We start from the raw sequence: 25,933 nt of genomic DNA, 5'->3' as shown, positions 1-25,933 counted from the left end.
AATTAAAAATATATATATACAAGTACTCAGGCAGATAAAGCAGGTTGGCTGGAAAGAATGAAAAATAAGTCAGGCCCCAGATTTCCCCAATGCTAGGCTAAATCCAAGGAGATACTGAATCAATGCTTACAGGATTTTGAAGAAGGAAAAAGTTACCATGCAGCAATTTTATGCCACCAATTTATTTGTTATGTTAGGAAGGGATTTTCAGGTACATGAGCTCTTAAGATACACAGGAGCTTCTAGAAAATTTCTTGAATTTGTAACCCAACAATCTGAATATTAAGAGTTCCAGAAAGGCACAAAAGTGACTGGCAGTGAGAAGTAAAACTAGTTAAAAGAGATAATCAATTGGCAGAAAGCTGGCTATGAAACAAGATTCAAGGACTATGAATGGGCATAAGGGTTCTTTGGGGGATGATGGAAATGTTCTAAAATTGGATAATGGTGATGGTGGCCCAATTCTGTAAGTTTACTAAAAATCATTTAGTTGTATTCTTAAAGTAGGTTAAGTTTATGGTAAATTATACCTCAATAAAGCTACCTGTATTAATCTGAGTTCTCCAAAGAAACAGAACCAATAGGATACATATGGAGATATATAGGAGGAGATTTATTATCGGAATTGGCTCACACAATCACAGAGGCAAGAAGTCCCATGACTGGCAACAAGTTGGATGATGCCTACCAGCACTAGTAAGGGTGGTCTATACTCAGTCTACCAATTTAAAAGCTAATCTCTTCCATAAACGCCCTCACAGACACACCCAGAAATGATGTTTTTCCAGCTATCTGGGCATCCCTTAGCCCAGTCAAGTTGACACATAAAATTAACCATCACATTGCTTTAAAAAATCAAATATAGGGGGACTTCCCTGGTGGTGTAGTGGATAAGACTCCACGCTCCCAATGCAGGGAGCCTGGGTTTGATTCCTGGTCAGGGAAATAGATCCCACATGCACGCTGCAACTAAGAGTTCGTATGCCACAACTAAGGAGCCCTGGAGCTGCAACGAAGAAGCCCACGCACTACAACTAAGACCTGGCACAACCAAATAAATAAATAAATATTTTTTAAAAATTCAAAAAAAAACTCAAATATAGGACTTCCCTGGCAGTCTAGTGGTTAAGACTCCACGCTTCCACTGCAGGGGGCACAAGTTCCACCCCTGGTCTGGGAACTAAGATCCCACTTACCGTGTGGCACAGCCAAAGAAAATCAAATATAAAAATTTATCCAAAGAGAAAAATTTATAGTACTAAAACTAACAATATAAAAATCATCTGGATTTTCAAAGCCAAGGTTATATCAACATAGCCTAAGAAGTGGGCAAGACAACTAAAAGTGTGCTAAATACCTTATCACCAAATGTGCTATTTCACACTTGAATCTGACAATCTGAAAAAAGTTGATTAAAGAAACTTTTGAAAGATGAAAGTTAACTACTAATATAATGCCTTCCAAACACTACAAAAGATAAAAGAAAATGCAGTCTATATACCAAAAAAATAAAACACAGGATTTTTTTCAGTAGAAAATACTGCTAATATTACAGAAATAAGAGCAACTATAACAACTGTAGTGATATTTATATTAATCTCCCCAATTTAAAATTAAAACTATCAAACTGGAGCAAAAAACAAAATATTGTACATAAAGCACACTAAAACAAAGAGATAAGGACAGAAAGATGCGAAGCCTAACTGCTTGATCTGATGAAAAATATAAACATTTTGTACCAAAAAGAACTTAATTTTAAATGGTTAGTTTTATGTTCATTGCAACAGAAAGATGAATATATCAGATTTTTAAGTAGAAAAAAAGGCAGATTACATACCAGCATATACAGAATGATCCCATGGCAAATTGTGAATGTGTGTGTTCACGTGTACACACACCAAGTAGAATAATAAAGATGTCAGAAGTAGGTTAGGGAGAGTTTAATGCTTTTCGAAGTGTGGGGGTGGTCTGTTTAACTTGCCTTTTTAACACTGAATAATAATATATTTACACACATGCACACAGAAGGATATTGTAAACTGAAGAAAGGAAATGGTAAACACCACTTAGCGGTACGTATCCAGAGAATCCTTTATACTGTAAAAGAACAAAATTGACAGTGGATATATGATTCTCATAAATCCTATAAAACAAGCTACAGTGTATCAAAATATAAATGAAGCTAAAACCGAAACATGAAGAGAAATTTATAAGAATAAAACATAATAATGGGAAGTCTTTAAAAAACAAGTAGTCTTCTTCAGGTCAAGCAGCCAAAAAAATATAAAGACATGAATAACATTACTGATATAATTACTAATTTGGGTAATTAGTCTGGATTATATAATTACAATATAATTAAATTAATTTTAATAAATATATTGAATTATTTACATGAAAACAGCAAATAAGCTCCATCTTTCGGCACCCATGGAACACTTTTTTTTTCCATTCATCTATTTAACATTTATTGAAATAGATGTTAAAGAAGAGAAGTCTTAAGCTAGGTTACAGAACTGGGGACCAAGCATAACGAAGACTGATGTGTTTAGCCTGACCATAAATCTCACAAGTTAATATTCTTGGTCACTGTCAAATATGTTTTCCTTTATTTATTTACTTATTCATTCATTCATTCATTCATCTTTACTGGAGTATAATTGGTTTACAATGTTGTGTTAGTTTCTGCTGTACAACAAAGTTAATCAGCTCTATGTATATATCCCATATCCCCTCCCTCTTGAGGCTCCCTCCCACCCTCCCCATCCCATCCCTCTAGGTCATCACAAAGCACCGAGCTGATCTCCCTGTGCTATGCAGCAGCTTCCCACTAGCTATCGATCCCACATTTGGTAGTGTATATGTGTCAGTGCTACTCTCTCACTACATCCTAGCCTCCCCCTCCCACATACCCCACCCCCACCCCATGTCCTCAAATCTGTCATGGAACACTTTTAAAAGTTTATTTAGAATTAGACCACCTGGGAAGTTGCTAAATCATGCTCTTAACTACAACTCTATCAAAAATCTTAATGACTTTAAAATGCAAATTATCAAATTTAAAGTCCATCAAGAAGAAAAATGAGCAAGACTAGTCAAGAACTTTTTTGAAAAAGATGAATGAGTGTAGCCTTGCCATATTGGATATTAAAATGTATCACAAAACTACAATAACTAAATAGCACCACACTAGCATAGAAAAGACTGACTGATAAAAGAATGGAATCAAAATTCCAAAAGGACACTCAAATGTGTGTATATATATGTGAGTGTAACATTATACTATAAAGTTAATGTTTCAAATCAGTGCAGAGAAAAATAGATAAGTTTAGAGGGGAAACAAAATTAAATCTCTACCTCATCATAAAATAAATTTTAGATGAATTCAAAGATTTCAATCAAAAATTTTATAAAAATAAAACTATAAAGCAGTAGAAGAAAACAGTGATGCATATTTTCATAATCTCTTCATTGTAGAAGGTTTTTCTATATATGAACCAAAAAGATGAAAAAAACTGATTCATTTATTTTTAAATTTAAAATCTGATCAAACAAGATAAAAAGGCATATTTACAAACAATGAAAATTATTTGCAGCAAATATCACCAAAGTTTAATAGCCTTACTATATAAAAAGTTTATATAAATTAGAGAACTCCCCAATAAAAAAAGGATATATGTTATTTATAAAAGAAATACAGATGCTATTTATAAAAGAAATAACAGATGAGAAACAAAGGTTCAAATCACAAATAATCAAACAAGTCAACAGAAGGGTTATATGCCATTTTTTGACCTACCAAATTATAACTTTTTTAAAGGTTGCAATCCAATATAAGGGTCAACAGTCAAAGTCATACTTATGTGTGTAACTGTAAACTGGTTCAAGACTGTGGGAGGGAGAATATATATTTCAAATGCTTCAAAAATATTCATCTCTTTCTACTCAACAACTTTATTTCCAAGAATTTATCCTAAGGCAAAAAGGATTTATGAAGATGTAAAAGAGATGGTAGTCACTGAGCAGTATTTGTGACAGCAAGAAAGTAGAAAAAACTTAAATGTCCAACAATAGAGACTAACTAAATAAACCATGGTACCTTAAAAACTCTGTTGAGGAAGGCTACTGATATGAAATAATATTAATTATACATTGTTAGGTAGGAGGAAAAAAGGAAACACCAATACAAGAATGGTCTCATATTTGAAAAAATAATAATGGATGTTCATATGTGTTAAAACTCAAGCAGAAAACGCATCTCTCAAAATGTTAACAGTAATTCTCTGTACATGTTGATACTATAAGTAGGATTTTGTGTTCTCTTTGCCAATTTTTATTTTATAAATTTTCCACAATCAACATGTTCAACTTGCATAATAATTATTAAAATAATAACAATAGTAGTAATATCATGTCAAAAATCATTAAGCTATTTTCTCCTTTCAAAGAGCATTAATATGCTAGTTTTTTTCTCCTTATCATGGAAGAAAGCACCATGGATTCCCATTAATGGAAAAAGATGTGGCTTGCCATCACCCTGAGGGACACTTTCAGTGGGATGATTACAGCTGCTATGACAACAAGGGGAGGATGTGATGTCACATAATGATCCAGTGACTGCAATGTCCCTGTCCCAATGCAGAGCTCTCAATGCCAGTTGGAAATCCAGCAGAGACCTCATTAAGAGCATCTGTTCGGTAATTACTACAAGTTTCCCCTCATCATGCATCCAACTCTGAAAACAGCCCTACCACAGTACTCCCAACTCCTGATTCACAGAGGGCTTAATCTCCCGCTTCTGCAGAGCTCAGACTGACAAGCCACCAGAGATCCCGGGCCAAGTGTTGGCACAGTCAGTAAAGGCAACCTGGATGAAGAGGGACCAGGAGGGAAGAAGCAGCCAGAGGAATTTCACTGAAGCTGACATAAAGTCTCAAGGTGTTCAAACTAAGGGACCTTATGTTGTATCTCTCTAGAATGTTTAAATATTGTCATTTTCATTAGATAAAAGCTAATACACCTCTAACACAAGGAAAGGAAGAGCAAATAGCAGTGATTACACAGCAAGCCAGAGAATCAAGTGTAAAATGAAAATGCATAACGAATTTTTCTACAATGAATCTGAAATCCCAAGACCCTGTTCACACAGTACCCTGCACAGAGTAGAGGCAAACTGCTATCATGAAAAGAGCTAGACAGACCTGGTTTCAAGTCCCAACCCTATTACTTAATCTCCTAAGCCTCAGTTTCCTCACCTGTAAACTGAGAACAATAATTAGTAAAAAGGGTTGTTGAGAATTAACTATAGGGACTTCCCTGGTGATCCAGTGGCTAAGGTTCCACACTCCCAATGCAGAGGGCCCGAGTTCCCTTCCTGATCACAGAAAACTAGATCCCACATGGCACAACTAAGAGTTCGCAAGCCACAACGAAGATTCTGTGTGCCGCAACTAAGACCTGGTGCAGCCAAATAAATAAATAAATATTTTTTTAATAGAAAATTAAATATAAAGCTCTGAACCTAGTGCCTGGTACTCAAAAAAAGTTATTTCCCCTAAAAAAGTTTTACAGAAAACTAAATGGATAGGTCAATGAATTAAGCAGCCTTGACTGGACCAATGCAAAAATCTCCTAACTGGCCTCTTTCTCTGACCACTCCTGCTGCTAATCATTTATCACAGGCACACATGCCATTTTCTCTGCCTAGAATTGTCCCCATATCTCTCCCCTGTCCATCCTATCCTCTACCTTATCCAGTTCAATGATTCCCAAACAAAGCCACACATCAAAGTTACGAAAAATGCACAAGCTCAGGTCCCATTCTACAACTACAGAATCCGAATCTCCAAAGCACGGGGCCCAGGGATGTTTAACAAGCTCCCCATTTGGTTTGTATGCAGCCAGCCCTGCCCCTAAGTATTTGAAAACCACCGATGTAGGTAATGCCTACTTCTTTAAAACTTGGTCCAAGGACCCTCTTACATTGCTGGTAGGACTGTAAAATGATGCAACCACTTTGGAAAACAGTTTAGCAGTTCCTCAAAAGTTAAACATTAATTTATCATACAACCCAGCAATCTCACTGCTAGGAATCTACCCAAGAGAATGAAAACATGTTCACAAAGACATACGTGAATATAGCAGTATTATTCATAGTAGCCAAACAATGGAAACAATGCAGTAGTTACATATGGTGATGGCTGCACTCTGTAAATTTACAAAAAATCGTGAATTGAACTTTTTAAATGGATTAATTTATGGTATGTAAATTAAACCTGAATAAAACTGAATGAATAGAAGGGAAGGGGGAGGGAAAAGGAAGACAAGATAAGACAAGAAGGAAAAAACTGAGTCCAAGCCTTTGCTGACCGCTGCAGGCAGTGAGACCTTCCAACGCCTCTGTTACCCTCATTCTTTATAAATCCCTCAAGCAACACTTGGCCCATGGATGTTATTATTTTAATACCAGTCTCCCCACAAGCCCATACACCTTCAAGAATGAGAAAATTGTCTAATATCTCCTTATATTTTGCAGGGCAGTCAAAGGGCACCTAGCAAATGTTTGTAAGAGAATGAATGAAGGAAAGAGTGGCTCACTGAGCTTTCTGTTGAAATAAACTCTAAGAAACATTCTGATCCTAAGACCTTCACACCCAGTAGCCTCCCCCATTCAAGGTCATCAGCCCTCTCATTGAGAGGCTAAGAGGAGACGCTGGATGTCCCAAAAGTGCTCTGAATTTTTACCAAAGGCGTGTGCCACAGGAGTAAGAAGGCCTTCCTCTGACATCTCCCATGCACAGTCAGGCTCATACACAACGACGTTAGTTTCAGATGCCCTGGCTTCAAGTCCTGGGCTCTTCACTTCCCAGGCCAAGTGTCTGTTTCCTCATCAGAAAATGGGGAATTAAATGAGCTACTGCTTTCAAAGCCCTTAGAATGGTGCCTGGCAGACAGCAAATGCTCAATTACAGAGAGAGAGAAAATAAATGTATGTGTGGGAGGGGGGGTGTTGGTATATAAAATGTGTGCGTGTATAACTGGTGAGACAGCACTGCCCAAACAGGCCATGCTGTGAGATGCTCAGATAAGTTTCACCTGGCTCGCAAGGTATCCAGATGGGAGAAGCCAAGCACAGTGCAAAAGAGGGCCCAGGCACTAAGAGAGGGAGGGGGGTGAGTAATGTTAAATGTCCATGCATACAATTAAGTTTTAAAATGAAGATAACAGAACAACATGGATGATCCCATTCAGATATAAAACTGCTATAGAATACTATGTGAATTTAAGATAAAGAAAATATGGAAGCATATTCACCTAAATAGCAACAGAAGTCATCTCTGGATAATGAGTTTTTCTTTCCTGAGTTCCTAAAATGAATATGGATCATTTTTACAGGCAAATGAAATTACTAATCCTGTCTTCATTTTGTTAAAAAAAAAATGAATTAAGTAACCAGGAAAATGAAGAAAGCCTCCAACCCTCATGGACCACCTTCCTCTCTGGCAGCCTGAAAGTTTGTCTGGTTTGCTCCAAAGAGAGAATGAATACTCAGAAGGGTGCGGGAAGGCCCAGATACAGAGGAGGAACACCATGTACACGGCAGTCACCCGTTATCACACAACAGCAGGACGAGTCAACAAACACTCACACACTGATCCGCCCCAGCATGGCCAGCGTGTGCTTTTGTGAACACAAATCTGATCGCGTCACTTCCACTTAAAACTATGAGCTGCCTCCCACTGCTCTTGCAAAACAGACCAAACCCTTCAGCTGGTCCACAAGAACCTCTCTCTGCCCACTTCTGCGGCCTCTTCTTACCCCATATTCCTCCCCTACTCACCCTGCAGGTGCAAGGCCTAGGCTGTCTCCTGCATATGGGTGCTTCTGCCACCCCCTTCATCAGGGGAGCCCACCCCAACCCCCCAGACTAGGTTCCACGCCATTTTCAGACACTTGTACAGCACCTGGCCATTCCATCAGAGCACAGTTATACCACTAACGTCTGTAGGCTCCGCTGGGCTAGCCAGTTTGATTCACATTGTATCCTTATGTCTAAACAATAGCTGGCAAGTGGAGGACACCCCATAAAGAAAGGCCAAGTCCATGATTACCATCCTTGGGCAGGAAGGGACACTGCAAAGTGCAAGCCTAGAGAAAAGCACAGACCAGATCACAGAAGGCCTGTGAGCCTTACTTGGGAACGTGGGCTTGATCCTGCAAGCGATGGGAAGCTACTGCTCAGTTTTAGACTGGAAGGCGGCAAGATTACCTGTGTGTTCCGAAAGAACATTCTAGCTGCCATGTTGAGAGAAGTTTGGAGGCGAAGCAAGTTGGGGAGGCAGGGAGACCACTCGGAAATACTGCAATAGACTCAGCGAGAGAAGAGGGGGTCTGAACTAAGGCAGAGGAGATGGAGGGAAACGTATGAATAGGAAAGAGTTTAGAGAAGAAAAGCTACAGGATCTGATGACTAATTAGACGTGGGGACACAGGGAATGGAATCTAAGCCGGTTCCCAGATTTTTGCTTCAGATGTCTGAGCTTTCCAAAATGTAGAAACTGGATTTGGGTGGTCGTTCTGACTGACTTCTTGCAGCCCCAGTTTCTCCAGTAAAATAGAGCTGCTCATAGTTCTCCTGCAGGGTTATTGGTAGAATCAAATAAGCTGAAGTTTGGGAAAGTGCCTCACAAATGGTAAAAGCCTACTGTTATCCTCATCAACATGGGGGCAACAGCTTGCAAAACAATTGCACAATCACCCCCAGAAAACAGCCTCCTTGGAATAGTCACCAAGACCAGGCTTACGGTCTTACACAACTGGCCTAATTTCTGCATCTTTTAAACTGTATTCACTGTCTTAAACAGTTAGCCTCATGAATGACCCAGATGAGAAAAGAAGAACAGGCATCTTGTCGGAAAGTTGGGTTTCCCTGGGGCCCAGCAGATGGTTGGGATCTGGTCTGGCTCAGAGTCCTCCTGGTTCCCTCTTTAAGAGATGCTGGATTCCCCTTCAATACTAACTGACTTGACAAATTTTGAAAATCTAAAGTAACTTCCAACTGTTAAAGAAAGATGAGTCACTAGACACAATAAGCCTTTCTTGGAAATTGTAAACTAATGACTTTAAAATAAAAATCCACCCACTTTCGCAGTCGCTGCCTAAATCCCATGTGTTCATTTGGGATCCCTGTGCCCAGGAGTAAATCAATGTCAGCTTTTTCCGGGGGCCTCTCAGAGACATGAAGTTTCCAAAGGGCCGGAGGGTTCCCATACTTTGTATCACACGTGAAAATTTAACCCAGCAAAAAGCCTTCAGGTTTGGCATGAGATAATAAGGAAGGAGAAAAGAGAAGGGAAAGGAATTAAGATTTACAAGTACCCGGGATGGTCTCATTACTGGGCCAGCACTTTATAAATGGCATAATCGAATATAGATATTATTATTCCTACTTTACAAGATTCAGAAAGTTGAAGAACATAGTCAAATATCTCATCAATGGTCAGCATTAGAGCTCAGCAATTCAACTTCTGGTTTGTGCAGAACTAAAGAAGGAATATTCTTTCCAACTTGTACACAACAATAGTTCTTTGAGATGACCTCCAATAGTCAAGATGTCTGATGAATGAAATATGTAATTCAGCAAGTCCAACATAGCACTCCAACCCCCCAAAAAAATTTTAAATAAAAAAAAAAGGAAAGGCACTGAACCTGAACTCTGAAGACCTGCATTGAAATCTTCACTCACGAGTAACTGCTCTACCTATAACTTCACTTTTTAAAATCTGAATTAGACCATTTTAAAGGCCCCTTTTTACAGGCTAAACAAACACTGGTAGTTAACAGTGATGCAAGTCCAGCATAGCTGATCCTTTTCTTACTTTCTGCTCCAAGCCCAGGGACTCACACCTGAGCCACCACCAAGATGAGAGAAAGCACAGCTGTCTGGAGAAGCAAAGAGAAAAGACAGGAATCAGCAAATCAATAAACATGATTTCCTCTCCGAGAAACAAACCTCAGCAGCAGTGTTTGTGGACTGATGCTCACGGATAGAGTCTTGAGTGGTTTGGACCTTTGTCTGGCAGATATTGCCCTCTGACAAGTAAAAACCAACTTCCAGCAGCTCTGCATCCAAGTCCCCCCAGGGCCCCTCGGAGAAGACTTGGTTCTCAGGCCAAGCTCCCGCCGCACTCCAGAGCCTCCCTTCCAAACAGCACAGGAAGTGCCAACCAGCTCTCCCCAGAGCAGCTGGCACCAATTACCCAAACCCAGCTGGAAACACTTGGCTGGGGTGAGGCAGGCGCTCCAGATCCGCAGCCTGATCGGAAATCCTCCACTAAAACAAAGACAGCCTTGCAGCCGCCAGCGCTGGCTCAACATAAGTGGCTGGTCGGGGGCTGTGGGAGGCAGCCAGGGGGCAGACTGGGGAGCACCAGCCAGGGAAGCAGCTGTGGGTCTGGGAGACTTGCCCACTCCCTGATTTCAGAGCCTCTCTACCATCACAACCAACAGCTACCAATTACTGGGCATCTAGAGCATGCTGGGTTCTTATGTTCCTCATTCTAGTGAACTCTCCCAACGACACAACAAAGAAGGAGTGTTATCCCCATTTACATACGAGGGACCTGAGGCTCAAAGAGATTAATGGCCTTTCCCACAGTCACAGACTCAGGAAGTGCCAGGGCTGGGTCTAGAGCCCAGGTCTTCTGCATCGCTTTCCTTTCTGCCTAACACCCAGGCCTAGGAAAGCTAACCACCTAAAAAGGGCTTGGGAGTTAGGAACTTACTTTGCAAAGCCATCACAAGTGACACACACATCCTAAAAGATGATTAACTGGTTAAGAAGATGGGAACACTTATAGGTCCACCATGGATTCATCAAGAACAGCTGTACAGCACTGGGACTCCAGCGCCCAAGAGCACACAAAAGTGCATGCCTTTTGGCAAGAAATGCCAATTTTGAACAACAGAAAGCAGAAGACCAAGGCTATCCTTACAGCTTTTCAAGGAGCAGCATAAATGGGTGTTTGATCAAGCAAGACTCAGAGTTGGTTACTACTATCTTCATGTTAATATTATTACGGAAATTTATTATTATCACTATTATAGTATGAATATTATAATAATAATATGGAAATAATATCATAACAAACATTTATATAGAACTTTCTATGCACCAGGTGCAGTTCAGAGTGCTTGATGTGCATTAACTCATTTAATCTTTCAACACCCTAGGAGACAGGGAATATAATTATCTCTAACAGATGAGCACATCGAGATACAGAATGGTTAAGTAACTTGCCTAAGATCACAATGGTCACACAGCTAATAAACTGTGAAGCCCAAATTCAAACCAAGGTAGTCAAGCTCCAGAATCCATACTCTTCACCTCTACACATACTGCCCTCTCAAATACAGCACACGTTTATTAAGCAGGATCCATGCTAGGTGCTTCCACAACTATTATCTATTATCACATTTATTGTTCATTACAAACAAATTTAGTAACATGAACTGAAGCCATGAAGACTTCACATCACAACAGAATGGAGCTAACCCTGCAGGCAAGCAGAAACACTTGGAAGTCTCCACCCAGCCCCACATTTCTCATTGGGATTTGATATCACAAAGGTGAAATGGCTGGAAGGCCCAGGCAACCACATATTGACTTGTCTTTGGTTAGAGCTCAGTGGTTACCAAACCTTACTGTGAGTACAGTGAATGAGCATACAAGGTTGGGTACACAAAATCTAGTCTACTTACTTCAAGAAAAATTTCAACTCTCTGCTAGTCCTACATCCAATTTACCTCTGCGGTGCTCTGAACTTTGCAAATTTCTTTCACCAGAAATCCTGAGAGTAACTTACTGAGCCATTCCCCTACAACTCTGGGACAGCTGTGGTGGCCTCCAGGACTCAAAGCTCACCACCTTCCCGAAGTGGCAGGAACCTCAGAGATTTTTGTACCCAACCAGTTCATTTACAGATGGAGAAACTGTCGCCTATGTTAAGTCACTCGCCCAGGATTAAAGAGCAAGTTAAGAAGAACCTACCCCTAACTTTCAATTCTGAGTGTGATATGTGTTTTCTACTACACTGGGCATTTTTCCCCCTGTGGTTCCCCTGGCCCTTCTCCAGTGCCTAAATCAGTGCTACAATCAGCAAATGTTTATTAACTCCCATTAATAATAGTGCTATAGACTGACTGTGTCCCCTCAAAATTCGTACTTTGAAATCTAATCCCCATGTGATGGTACTGGGGTGGGGGGAGCCTTTGGAAGGTAATTAGGTCATGAGGATGGAGCCTCATAAATTGGACTAGTGACCTTATAAAAGAGACCCCAGAGAGCTCCCTCACCCCTTTTGCCCCCCTTTGTGAGGACACAGTAAGAAGACAGCCCTCTACGAACCAGGAGGCAGGTCCTCACCAGACACCAAATCTGCCGGAGCCTTCCCAGCCTCCAGAGCTGCGAGAAAGAGAGTTCTGTTCAGCCACCCAATCTGTGCTATCCTGTTACAGCAGCCCAAATGAACGAAGATAATGCCTGGGAGCTCTGCTCACATCATCTTATTTAATTGCCCAATCCAGCAAGGTAGATACTATTTCTTACGTCCATTTTATAGTTTGGGACACTAAACTTTAGCCATTTGATGCCACCTCTCCAAGATCACGACAAAAGATGAGGTTCAGAATCTGAACCCCAAGTGTTATATTCCGGAATCTACTAGGTCCAATTTAACCATCCTGGTCCCCTTTGCCTTCTGTGTCCCAGGCCCAATCCCCAAGTCAAGTTCAGAAGCTCATTCCTGCAATGCTGTTCTCCCCACCACCCCAATGTCCCCGTGGCCCCAGGTGGACTGTGCCCATTGCTCTGCTAGGTCTATGGAGGCTTGGTAGACATGCCAGGGACACTATGTGGCCCCAGGAGGTGCATCAGTCCATGGGAGGGCAGGAGGGTGCCCAGTACCCACTCTGCTCTTGTTCCTGTCTGGCCTCAGGGGCCAGGATGCAGCACAGTTGGACAGGATTTCCTGGTGGCCACTCCCACACCAGCACAGACCAGTACTGACCCACCGCTGAGCCTGCCCCAGAGCACACCCACAAAGCCTCAGGATCACGCCACCGACCATCACCCACTCGCAGCCAGAGCCAGCTCCATCACAGCACAATTTCAGGGGAAGGCAAGGGTTGCTCAGCAAACACGCAGTGTGGCAGCGGGCATTGCACGTGGACCATCACTCCCCTGGCCGGGTTCCCCCACAAGGAAGGTGTCACTAGCCCCATTTATTCTGAGAAGGAAATTGATGCTCAGAGAAGCTAACTGACTTGCCCGGCCAGCACAAGAAGTCTTTGTGGTACTCCAAAGCCCAGGGTTTCCCACCACAAACAACCCCCCTCGGCCGACACACAGTCCTAAAGCCATGCACTCCAGTTGCTGGCTGACAATCAGAACCCAGTTGTGAGAGCCTCATTCCTCGAGCTTCCCTTTGTTTTGCTTTTGTTTTGTTTTGTTTTGTTTTGTTTTGTTTTGTTTTTCATGTTGACAGAAGTCAGTTTATTTTTTTTGGGGGGGGGTACACCAAGTTCAATCATCTGTTTTTATACACATATCCCCGTATTCCCTCCCTCCCTCGAGTCCCCCCCCACCCTCCCTCAAGTCCCCCCCACCCTCCCCGTCCCAGTCCTCTAAGGCATCTTCCATCCTCGCGAGCGTCCCTTTGTTGAAGTGCAAATCCTCTGCAGAGGGGTGCACAAGTTTTAACCGGTATGAAGTCTTCCCTAATAACAAGAAGCATTTTAATGGCATTTCAGGGTTAACAGTTTTTTCACGCATAACTTCACTGGATCCTCACGACAGCCCTGTAACTAAGGATCACACTCCGCGTCTGACATATGAGGAACGGAAGCTCAGATGCAGAAGGGGTGGGGGCAGCGAGGGGAAGAGGTGAGAGCCAGAGGAGAGACTGCAAGTCCCACTTTGTGTGAGCCCTCAATCTACACGCCACCTCACCTCACTCTGCCCCAGTCTTCCCAGGGATGTGAAGAGGAGGAGGGAATTAGGGCAACAGGGAGGTGGCAGTAGAATAGTTTGCCTTTTTCAGTTCCTTGCAACCCATCATCACCTCCAACCAAGCCTTCAATGCTCAAAGGTCTTGCCTCCACCCAAACTAGCAGGCAGACAAGACACTCTGCTAAGAGAGCACTGAGACCCGTCTGGGCTGAGAATGTCCGCAGCCATATGCGCCAAGGGAGGCAGGGGCCTCTATTCCTGGGCTGGAGGCTGGAAATGGGCCACACTCCCAGTGCCTGCAGCCCCATCGCCCCAGCCACCCACAGAGCCCTGACTACCCCAGAACCTCTGCGAGAGGAGCATCCGCCAGCAGACCTCCCCACTTAGTAGGGGTTCCCAGCACCCGGCAGTCCCAGGGTGGGACAGGGAACCTTCACTCCCAGCCCCTTGGGCCTCTGATTGCTGTCTAGGGGCCCCTTGTCTTTCCTCCCCTGGGACAACCCCGCGGAGAGAAACACAGGGGCAAGGGAGCCAGTGGCAGTTGCTACAGGAAACACATCCCTCTGTTAGCAACGCTTCTTCAGTATAGGCCTAAAATTTTCCATAACACCACCCGGTTCATTTTTGAAAGAAGCAGCTTCTTTTCCATACACCCCACCAACTTCACATCCTCCCAACCCATGGCTTCACTCACTTCCTTCTGACATCCTAGAGGTCATCACCAAGGGGAGAAGGGGAAACTAGGGCCCCCCGAGCCCCATTTTCTCTTCTATAAACTGATTGGTGAGGAACCCAAGACAGATGGAGTCCCCCTCAGGTGGTTAAAAGAAAAAAGTGCTTTTGTTTTCTGCAGACATACTTCACTTTGGAAGGAAAAGTATGTGTTTGTAATTTGGGCAGCTCCAGGGAGAAAGTAAGAATCTGCTTTTCAACACAAACCCAAATAGATACCCAAACTCCAGAAGACAAGGAAAGTTCTTTTGGAAAACACTGATATTGCAACTCCCTGCCACAACCAGTTATTTCATATTCAAACGCTAGTTCACAGTCAAATTACACTTGAACTTCTACAAATGGCCTTCAATTAATGCTAATCATTATAATCATTGGCTACAATCATAACTTCACTGGTTTCCTAGGGAAGGAACTCTCAGATCATGAAGGCTGATGACAGTCAGTGCTTTCTGGATGTGGCACGTGTTCAAGCTCATGGTCTTGTTTCCAAGACCTCTTAACCCCATACCTGATTTCATGACCTGAGAACATTATACAAAGAGGACACAAAACCATTTTCCCTGGGACATGAGGGGAGCACTGAACAGGCAGCCCTGGTGGAAGGCAGATTAACAAGCCTTGTTTCTTCAACCTGATCTTCCTCCCAGAAGCAGCCCTGCCCCACTTGTGACAATGGTCCATCTTTTTCTGGTTTTGCTCCAGCCTGTGCTCACTCAGCAGACCTGGCGAACTTCCTGATCTGTCCTCATCAGGATGATGGGCTGGTCCCAAGCCCCAGGCAGAATTAAGTCCACCGTGGGAGGGAGCATGGACAAACCCTGGGCTGAGGAGTCAGGGCAGATGTGGTCTGAACCCAGCTTTGCCACTTCCTATAGCTTGTGACTTCCGGCAGATTACTTCCTCTCGGAGTCTCAGGAGTTCCTTCTCCTAACATGGGGTGATATCTCATGACAGATATCTCTCAGAGTGCTTGTGAAAGGTGACCCAACGAGCTGAGTAAATCACCCAGCTGTGGGGTGTGTGCCTGGCCCACACCCCACAGCTATGCGTGGCAAGTGGCAGAGCCTGTTCTCAGTGCACCCTCGACCGTCTGTGTCCCAGAGTCCCTGCAGCCAGGGTGGAGGACAGCTCAGGAGCCCCAGGCTTCTGTGTCAGAGGGAACCCTCACAGGGTTTCTCCCCGGAGGTGTCATTGGTGTTTAGGGCAATTCCTCACACTGCAAATGTTCTGCAGTGTGCAGGACTGCCCCTCACACTGCAGAACATTTAACTCCTCTGATTTCTGCTCACTAGCAGTCCATAGAGCCTGCCTCCAGTCCCTCAAAACTCAATTACTAAAAGCGCATCATATGTGACCAAACACCCCCTGGGGAGTATCATTCCTGGTGGAAGACCATAGCTGAAGCCTTCTCCCTACCAGTTTGAACCAGAAGTGGATGCCTCCTCTTAGCCCAGAAACGTCCATTTAACATAGAGAGGTTCTGTCAGGAGCTCGCCAAAGAAACTTGATTCCTGACCTTGCCACAGGGGTGAGTTACACCTCTTCTTCTGCAGAACCCCCAAGACCCCCACTGTCCTCATAAGCCTCTCCTGACAAGAATCTCTTGACTTGCCAGGACCATAACATAAATTCCTTTAGTAAAGTTCTTTGACCTGGAAATTTTGCATAATGAACAGACTGGAAGAGAAGGTGATTCTTGATGACAGAATGTCAGACACCTGAGTAAAGGAGCAATCTGGGCCCCAGGACCTATTCAGGATTCTGCTCTCACATAGTAAGGGGGGAATGTCCACCTACTCCAACCTGCTGGAACAACAGGACAAGCTGGCAACCATGGGTACAGGCTACAAGATATCTGTATGTTCTGAAATCAAGTCCTAACTGCCATGTGCTGACACTACAGGCATATGAAGTCCCCTGCTTAGAAGAAAATGTCATGTAACACATGACAGACAGCACTGCAAATCATACACATACACACATATGTATGTGTGTATATAATGTATATTACTGATACATATTAATTATATAATTACTATGTGATTAAAACATAGTACTTATACAGTATATTGTATAATTAATTTATAGATTGTAATTATACATTATGTATAATTAATATATTGATTATATGCATAACTAACTTGTATTATGTACATTAAGAGTTCAGTTGACTCGAACAACTCAAGGGTTAGGGTTAGTTCAAAATCTGCATTATAACTAGCCATCAGCCCTTCCTATATGTGATTCCTCATTTTCCCCAATTCCACATCTGTGGATTCAACCAACTGCAGATCGTACAGTACTGCAGTATTGCTATAGGAAAAAATTCTCATAGAAGTGGACCTACATGATTCAAACCCACATTGTTCAAGGGTCAACTGTACTTGCAAGTTAAAAATAAATGATGAAATTCCCCCAGGGGAAAAACATACAGGCAAAGAACATAAAATGGCAATTTCACAAAAGAAGAGGCAAGATACTACCTTCCACCTCTCAAACCAACAACTTTTTAAAAATTATGGTGTACGTTCTCATGAGAGTGTGTGAGCACCTGATATGTTGCTGATGGGAGTGTAAGTTGGTATTTCCAGAGGGTAGTTGGGCAATATGCTTTAAAATCCCTAAAAATATACATAATCTTAGATCAAGCAATTGTACTTCTAGAAATTTATTCTCAGAAGCATTAATGGATATACTCAAAGATTTAGTCTTTTTTCATTGTCTATCATGGTAAAAATTAAAAGCAATCTAAATAGCCAACAACAGAAGATTTTTTAAATAAAAACTTTATGTATAGCTTGAAACAAAGCTACTATGATATTAAATAACATTACCAAACACTATGACTGCATTTTGTTAAAAAAAAAAATCTGCATATACAAAAAAAGTACTGGAAGTATATACAAGAAATATTAATAATGTTTAGCACTGGGTGATAAAATTACAAGTGATTTTCTTTCTTTTTGATTATCTGTGTTTGCTAAAATGTTGGCCTAAAACTTCTAAAATATCCCTTATGACATTTAGTAGTTTCTACTTTTGTAAAATGTCATGTATGAACATATCACATCACCCCAAGAGTACAAATTCCTTGAATACCAGGTTCTAAGTTTGATCTATCTTCATAAACTCCCAGTAATATTAGCTTAGGGCCTTGAACAGTTACAACGATTACCATTTATTGAATGTTTGCCATATGGCAGGCATTGTACTAAGTTGTATCTTTTAATACAGTAAAATTCAATAAGCATTTGTTGAAGGAGGGAGGGAAGGAGGAGGGCAGATGGAAAGGAGTGAATGAATAAATGCCCAAAGATCTGAAATAAGTTGGCAGCTCTCTCACCAGGAAGTGACCTGCTCACTTCCAATGTATCACACCATTTCCTCTAGTGAGGATGGGAGCAAAAAGGAGGGTAGTGGGAGGGCTACACTATAAACCTGGGTTTAGAAGCCACACTTTTTGGAAGATAAGATTTCACAGGGAAGTGCCAGGTAAAACTTAAAAATCATTTTTGGGAGCCTTCTTACCAGATTCAAAAAAACTAATATTAACATGGCAATGGCCTTTTAATGAATTACTTTCAACCTTGGCCACCTTTAATTCATTCCTACAAAATCTCCCAAGCACCCACCATCACCATCAGAGGGTAAAAGAGTGCATCCTTAAGGAATCAATAATCCAAGAGGACAACAAATAGATGCTGAAATAAGTGATTCAAGGCTGGGCGTGAGCTCTCACAGAGGACTAGGAGGCTGAGAGGAGTGCAGAGGGAGAAATTCTTTCTGATGGGGAAAGAGAGCAGAGGAGGTAGCGAGTGAGAGCCGGGACAGACAAGATTTCTCAATGCAGAGTTAAGGGAATGGCTTTCCTGGCTGAGGGAACAGCCTGAGCAGAGGCTCTGGAGGCGGGGTATGGGCAAAGGCAAACAATCATGAGTGTGTAGAAGAAACAGGTTTGAAGTGACAGTTGAGGCAGGAAAGGCACGTTCAAGCCAAAATGGAGAGCCTTGGGAAGCAGGTGAAGGAGTTTAGATTTAATTCTTGTAGTAACTTGTTCAGCCTATGCCCCCAAAATCTTGGGCCACTTCATTAGAAGGAGCAAAAGTGGTCCAGAGATGAGCTTGTCTCCATCAGCCTCTTCTTACCCCTGGCAAATTCCTGCTACACTTCCAAAAAACACATTAATATACCCCTCACTTTCAAAGGCTCTGGGGTGAGGTTCAAATTTAAAGCCACAGTGACCTGAGTACACACAGAAGTAGAAATGCTGAAGCAGCTCCTTGACACCTGGCTCTGCTCTGCCATTCTCCAAACTCTGACATTCCAGAGAGGAAGGCTCCCTGGCTTAGCCCATCTCCTGGGAAGATGAGGAGGCAATCCCTGGACCAGCATGGAACCAGTAGTAAAAGCACCAAGAACTGATCTCTTGAAATTGTTTCCCGAGGGTCAGCCCTGTGGTCCTGCTCCATCTAATAGCCATGAAGACACCCCCAGTCCCCCTCTGGTACCCCTCTTGGTAAAGGGCTTGGGAAGGGAGCCACTGGGAGTCCAGAGGACAGGAGACAGATTTTTCTCGAATATTTTAGTAGCATGATACATCCCTCCCTTCTCGTTCTCTTTCTCTCTCTCTCTCTCTCTAAATTGTGCCTCTTCTTCTGCCTTATCTTCCCTCCCTTCCTCCCTCCTTCCTCTCTCTCCCTTCTTTCCTTCTCTCTCCCCTCTCTCTCCCTCTCCCCCTTGTGTCTCTTTCTCTTCTGGTTTCAACTTCTGTAGGACCTACCCTTCAATCTCTTTCTCTGAATTTCTCTATTTCTGTGTGTCTGTCTCTCAAAGCCTCTGCATCCCTGTTTCTATCACTGTCTCCACATCTTTGACATCCTATCAATTAGTCTCTGTCTTGGCGTCTCCGACTTTGTATTTCTGACCTGTTGTCTAGGTGTTTCTACTAATGTCTCTGTCTAGATATCTCCGTCATTCTGTCTCTGTGTCTCTGTCTTAGTGTCTGTCATGCCCACGTGCCTCTCTCTCTCTCTCTCTCGGTATTTCTGTCTCCATCTCTCCATCTCTCTGCCTCCATCCCTGTCTCTATCCCTCCTCTCCCGCCTTGTGTTACTAAAATCATGGAGAGGAAATCGAGCAGTTCAGAAAGATGTGACCCTAAAAACCGGCGTCAGCGGGATGCCGGCTCAGAGCGGCGGGAGGGGCACCGCGGGGACAGCCCCGGTGTGGGACTCCGCCACACACGCGACTTCCCGGCCCCGTCGCCGCTCCCCGGGTCTCCCGCCTGGCGAGCGCCTCGCGGCCATTCCCGACCCCACCACCCGCCTCCCTCGCTGAGAAAGGACCCTCGGCGCCTCCGGAAAGGGGGTTTGCCCCAGCCGCGAGTACAGCGGAGGACGGAAAGTTCTCACCGATGGTGAAGCTGTAGCCATCGATGCTGAAAGTAGCGCTCCGGCATTTTTTGAAGCCCTCTTTCCTGTTGCTGGCGTCCGTCATGGCTCGGCCGGCGGCGTCCCGGGGTCCCCCGCGGCGGAGCGCGCAGTCCCGCTCCGGCGCCCCGCGCTCGGCCGCGTCCCCTCCCCCGGCGCGCCGCGCGCTGTCCCCGCTGGTCCGCCGCTCGCTGCCAGCCGAGCGCGCCGGCTGCAGGCGCCGCGACCGCGAAGTCGACTCACGCACTAGGCACACGGCGGAGCCAGCGAGCCTCGCAACTGCCCCATCTCCAGTGCCAGGTTCCAGATGCCACGAGAAAAGTGCTAAGAAAAGGAGGCGACGCGCACCCGCGCGCGTGGATGCGGGCTGGTGGGTGGGTGGGTGCCGAAATCCCTGTCTTTGTCACCCTACCCCCTGGGAGCCGCTGAAGCAGCGCGCTCCAGGCACGTCTGTTTTCTCTCTGAGCTTCGCCTTCCCCTCTCTAGAGGCTGGTGGGGTTTGGGGACTCAAGGGAATGGCTAAGATTTGGCGTCGTGCTTCTTCTAGATGTTTTCTCTGGCGAGCAAGAGAGCTCCCAAAAAGCACATCAACAGATGGAAAAGCAAACATCTAAGCGGGTCAGATGCTGCCAAAGTTTGCTCCAAACAAGGAAGTTGGGGAAAATCGCCACGCCCACTTCCTCCTAGCAGCTGTCCCCTTAACTAGCCTGGAACCCCGATAAGATTACTTCTAGGCAGTCCCTGGCCATAAGATAATTATCAAAGAAACCCATATTTGTGGTTAAGCGTTTTCACAAAGAGGCTCTAAGATGTGCAAGCTCTAGTCCATTCCAAACCTATGGTCTGAGTTCTTTCCAATTTGGTTTTGCCAGAGACTCCTGGAGAGTGTGTTGCCAAGTAGAGATTCCTGGAATTTGTGGAGGTGGTAGTGATTTAACCAATCCTACAGCTAACCCCTTTTGTTACAGAAGGGAAAACTGAGGTTGACAGGGGCTTGACTAAGGTCCTACAGCTAAAAAGTGCAGTGTTTGGACAGAGGAGTTTCACTTTATGACACCAAATCATTGGTCCTTCCAAGTACCTGAAATGACTGAGTTAGGCAAGGTTTGTACAGGGAAATCATTCCCTCCAACCAGCTAGCAATTGCTAAGGGTTTACAGTTGTAGTGTTCTGTGTCAGAGGCTGGGGAGCTCATGTAATGAGACCAGAACAGAGTCCCTTGGTGGAGTCCACCCAGTGTAACACGTGAAATGACAGTGCTATGCTCAGGTTACTAAGGGACTACAGTTAATTTAACCTCATTTGTTGTGATGGAATTTGACACAATTACCAAACACTTGTCAATATTAACAGTCAATCAGGTATATCCCTAGTTGTTTCTGAGTTTAGAGAACAGTGGGTCCACATGTCTTTAGAATCTAACTAAAATTAGAAGTCTTCTCCAAAAAAAGGCACACATACACACATGTGAAATATTCCACATGCAATTTCAGGAGACACATAAAACCTTCAAACTCACTTGAAACCAGGTTAATGAATATCTCAGGAATTGAATCTTCTTCAATTTACCATATGCTTTTAGAGAAATGGGTATTTTTTTAATGTCAGATGTAGTTGGAACTTCGATTATAAATGCTCTCTGGTAAGACCTAGAACGACATTGATAGTTTGCTCAGGTCAATGGCAAGATTAATTGATCCAAAAGGCAATGGGTGTCACAGGCCTCACGTCATACAGAATGGCACATCCGACTTGGGAGTCAAGGCGTTCTTCAAACCCTGAGTCCTCCCTTGAGACTGAAACTAGTTACGATATGAAAGCATGAAAAAGGCTCTAGGGACAGAGAGACCTGGGTCTGAACTCTGGCTCTACCATTTACCAGCTATATGACCTTGAGCAAGATGCTAGACCGCCCTGAGTCTTGCTTTCTTGATCTTACAATGAGGATTAAGTGAGAGAAAAGGGGTAAAACTTAGGCATGGAGCGGGCATTCAGTTATTGCAATCACCAGGTGACTCCCAAGTTTCACTATGTAGACACTGCAGAAAATTCTTCTTTGTAACAATAATATATTTCTGTTATCATTAATTTTATAAGTAAAGAAAATTTTATATGTAAAGTGCTCATATATAATATATATAATGTATTTTTAATATAGTAACCCCCAAAAGTTTCTTATAGTTCTCATTTCCCCATATTTCTCCCACCTTCCCAAACCTTTAGCAGACTCATATGCCTTTTGTGTCACCGTAAGTTCTGGAATGAGGGTCCTGAAAGCCCTGAGTTATAGTCTTCTATGGTAACTTATCAAGAAAAAAAAGTCCTAATGTGATGGAAAATTTTCCGAGTGAGTGAAATTAAAACTTGGTATTTAATCACTCTTAGCAGAAAACTTTTTGAAATATAATCTATAAAAATAATAACAATGTGATCATTTATCGGTCCCCTAAAGACTGGTAAAAATAACTTGCCTGAACAATTAGAACTGTTTTTAAATTGCTTCTCCCCAGAATCGTTCTCTCTTTCCCTGGTTTTAGAGATTGCACACCTACAGAACCACTGAATGCACTTCTTCAAGTGCAAAGGCTTAAAGCAGCCTTTTCAGTGTGGGTCTCTTGCACCAAACCAAGTGAAGTCGAATGCTGACATTACATAAGCCAAGAAAGAATGAGTTCAAGACTAAGATCAAAAGAATCATTGCTCTTGCTTGTTCTTTCAGAAATGCTCCTTTAAAAATGCCTGTGAAGTAAGAAAACTAAATCAAGACACCCAAGCAGATGGGTGAATCCTATGCTCTTATTGTTAGAGCAGGGATCAGCAAACAGACCTGCAGGTCAGATCCAGCCTGTCACCTGTTTTTGTAGAGTCTTCAAGCTACGAAGTGATTAAGTGATTGAAAAAAAATTCAAAAGAATAACATGTGAAACATTAAAACTACATGAAATTCAAATTTCAGTGTTCACAAAGTTTTATTGGAACATAGCTGCGCTCACTTATTTACATATTGTGTATGGCTACTTTTAAACCAATAGGCAGAGTTGAGTAGTTGTGCCCAAGACTGTATGGCCTGCAAAGCCAAAAATATTTGCTATCTGTCCGTTTATAGAAAATATTTGCTGACTTCTAGATTATAGCAAATATATTATACCTGTCCAGGCTTAGATTACTTCCAGTTTTATTATATTTACTTTAAAATAAAGTCATTGATCTGTTTTTAATTACTCAAATGGATTGTGACAAGGAAGGCACAGCAACAAATGTCTGATGAATGAAACAAAGAAGGAAACAATATACATAATAATGGTTGGATCCAGTTATTAACCAAGATTAATTAGGTCAAAGTTAATTTCTCCCAAGATAATGCATGACCCTGGTTTCATCCCAAGAAAGTAAGTAGACTAGGAACTGAATTCAGTACCTAAATTAGTTCATAGCTCATGGATCAAATAATGTCCTTCAAACTGTAACAACTATAAAGGAAAAATTAAAATCTGGCAGGATACTCCTCTGATTCAGGTGCTAATATCATGTCCTTTAATGATACTCTCTGTGAAGGGGCTGATAACTGTTTCTACGTAAGAGAAAGATTATCAATGGAAAATACTTATGATTCATTGGTTTTTAAACCTCTAGAAAAAGATGAGACTATATGTAGCATATGCTATCAAAACAGTCCATTTTCTAAGAAAATAACTTTTTATTTGTCATATCAAAGAGAAGACAGCTCCTCAGCACTTCATTAATGCATTTCGACCATTCTCAGATAGGAAGCTGTCTACCATTTGGAATTCTCCCAACAGCCAATGGCCCAAGAATTGTAAACCCAAGTTGCCCCAATAAGAGCATTGCTTATACCCCTCACGGACATCCTCAGCTATCTGACAACCACTCCAAATTTTGGAGAGGACCCCCTTGCATTCACATCATCACAGAAATGGCTACAGGCAATGAAGTTTGTTCATTGCAAGCCTGCTCTCCTGGCTGTAATTGGTACAGTCGAGATAGGATAATGAGTATCTTTACTGGGAGTCGGAATTGTGAGAGGTGAAGAGAAAGTTCCAGCAAATTCCAGTCCCAGTTCCAGCCGGTATCTAAAAATAAGCTTCTCCCAAATTCTATGAGATGCCCTAGTACCTTATACTACATTCCCTTTTTGTGAGTGACCCAGTATAAGGGAGTTTCTGTTGCTTGCAACCATGAGTCCTAACTAATCCATCAAACGCTCTCCCTTCAAGGAGAGATGGAGAGAAGGAAAAAATAAATGGAGAAAGGGTGGAATTAAACTAACATTATTTAGTGCCAACTATGCATTAGGCATTGTGCTAACCAAGAAACAATCCCTGTGTTTGAGGACTTTACAAGAAGAGAAAGTACCAGAACAGTCTCTGGAACCAGAGGTCTGAAGAAGAGGGCAGTCTCAGAAAATCTATATCTATGGAAGCAACTCCTCAGAGAGAATAAAAAGCAAAGTGCCTACACACTTGAGGGTCAGAGAAAGTTCCCAGAAAGATGCTTTGAAGGCCCTGATGGAGATTACAGAACTCTATTTGCACAATGAGGCAATTTTTCTTTGTGATAGGGATGGCCTCCGTCTATTTTTCAAACTTTTTTCTAAGTTTACATATCATTAGTGCATCTGTGAAAATGAGTATTTTTCTATACCTGCCTTCAGTGTCTCAAAAAATCCTTCCGTGTCTCAAAAATATTAGCCGAGCAATTCCCAGACCAATGTTTCCCCCATAACATCAGGAGCAAATTAGAGTAAATTAATTCTTTTTTGCTCTAAGAATTTAGGGAGAATTTTCTGATAGCCTTTGCAGTTAGGAGATTTTTAGAACTGGAGACACTCTGCAGTGGAGGGAGGGAGACCAAAACAACGGGCTTGAATTTCTTTTTCATAATCCAGAATATCAAGCCTGGACTATTCCTCCCCCACAGCCCTCCTGGTTTGCCTAGAGAGCTCCTCCTCATCCTTCAAGTCTCCACTGATGTCCAAGGTCCTCCAGAAAGCATTTCCTGCCTGCCTCTGCTGGAGGGAGGTGGCCACTCCACTTTAAGCCTCCCTTGGACCCTATTCTGCATCTCATCCTAGAACCATTACACTGAACTTACATTGCTTGTTTGCACACTGGTCACCCCCAAGAATGTGAGCTGCTGGTAGCAGGGATGGGTCTTCCATCTCAGCCCCAGAAGTGTCTGGCACAGAATAGGCCCTCACTGAGACATTTGATCAGTTAAGGAGTGAACACAGATGTAATGCCCAATGCTACACGGCCAGGAGGTGACATGATTGGGGTCGAAGAGTCATTCTTAATCATTCCCTCTCTCCATTCACCCTCTGTCTTCCTCTCTGATGAGCTTTGAGCCAGCTCATAATAAACAGGTTAACAACATTTAAAACTAGTAAATAAAACAAAAAGCTTCTTTGTTTGCTAGCTATGTGAGCTTGAACAAGTTGCTTAACCTCTCTGAGTCTCAATTTTTCCTTCTGTAAAATGGAGATGTAATAACTATCCTATAGGGAATATGTGAGTTAAATACTGGGATAATTTATATTAAAGAATTTCCCTGAACCTGACTCCATAGTAAACTTTCAAAGTATGTTTGTTTGTTTGTTTTTAATTTGGCCACACCATGCAGCTTGCGGGATCTTAGTTCCCCAACCAGGGATTGAACCAGCTCCCTTGGCAGTGAAAGCGTGGAGTCCTAACCACTGGACAGCCAGGGAATTCCCATCAATATATGTTATTTGTAACATCAT

General features: G+C 42.8%; 1 protein-coding gene across 2 annotated transcripts in view; it reads right to left on the bottom strand.

Moving 5' to 3' along the window:
- The window catches only part of PDE1C (phosphodiesterase 1C), a 592,555-nt gene that overhangs the window by 489,295 nt on the left and 77,327 nt on the right, over positions 1–25,933 (bottom strand). Inside the window, exon 1 of one of the 2 annotated variants that reach the window (XM_057733465.1) lies at positions 20,155–20,239. The exons of the other annotated variant lie outside the window; for it this stretch is intronic. Within the exon in view, the coding sequence (XP_057589448.1) occupies positions 20,155–20,239 (85 nt within the window). Of the gene's footprint in view, positions 1–20,154; positions 20,240–25,933 lie in introns of those variants that run through there. 2 annotated transcript variants of the gene reach the window in all.

The sequence above is a fragment of the Hippopotamus amphibius genome, chromosome 4 (assembly GCF_030028045.1).
Source record: "Hippopotamus amphibius kiboko isolate mHipAmp2 chromosome 4, mHipAmp2.hap2, whole genome shotgun sequence".
Taxonomy (NCBI): domain Eukaryota; kingdom Metazoa; phylum Chordata; class Mammalia; order Artiodactyla; family Hippopotamidae; genus Hippopotamus; species Hippopotamus amphibius.
Note: the sequence above shows the minus strand (reverse complement) of the source record. Positions and strands in the feature narration are given on the sequence as shown.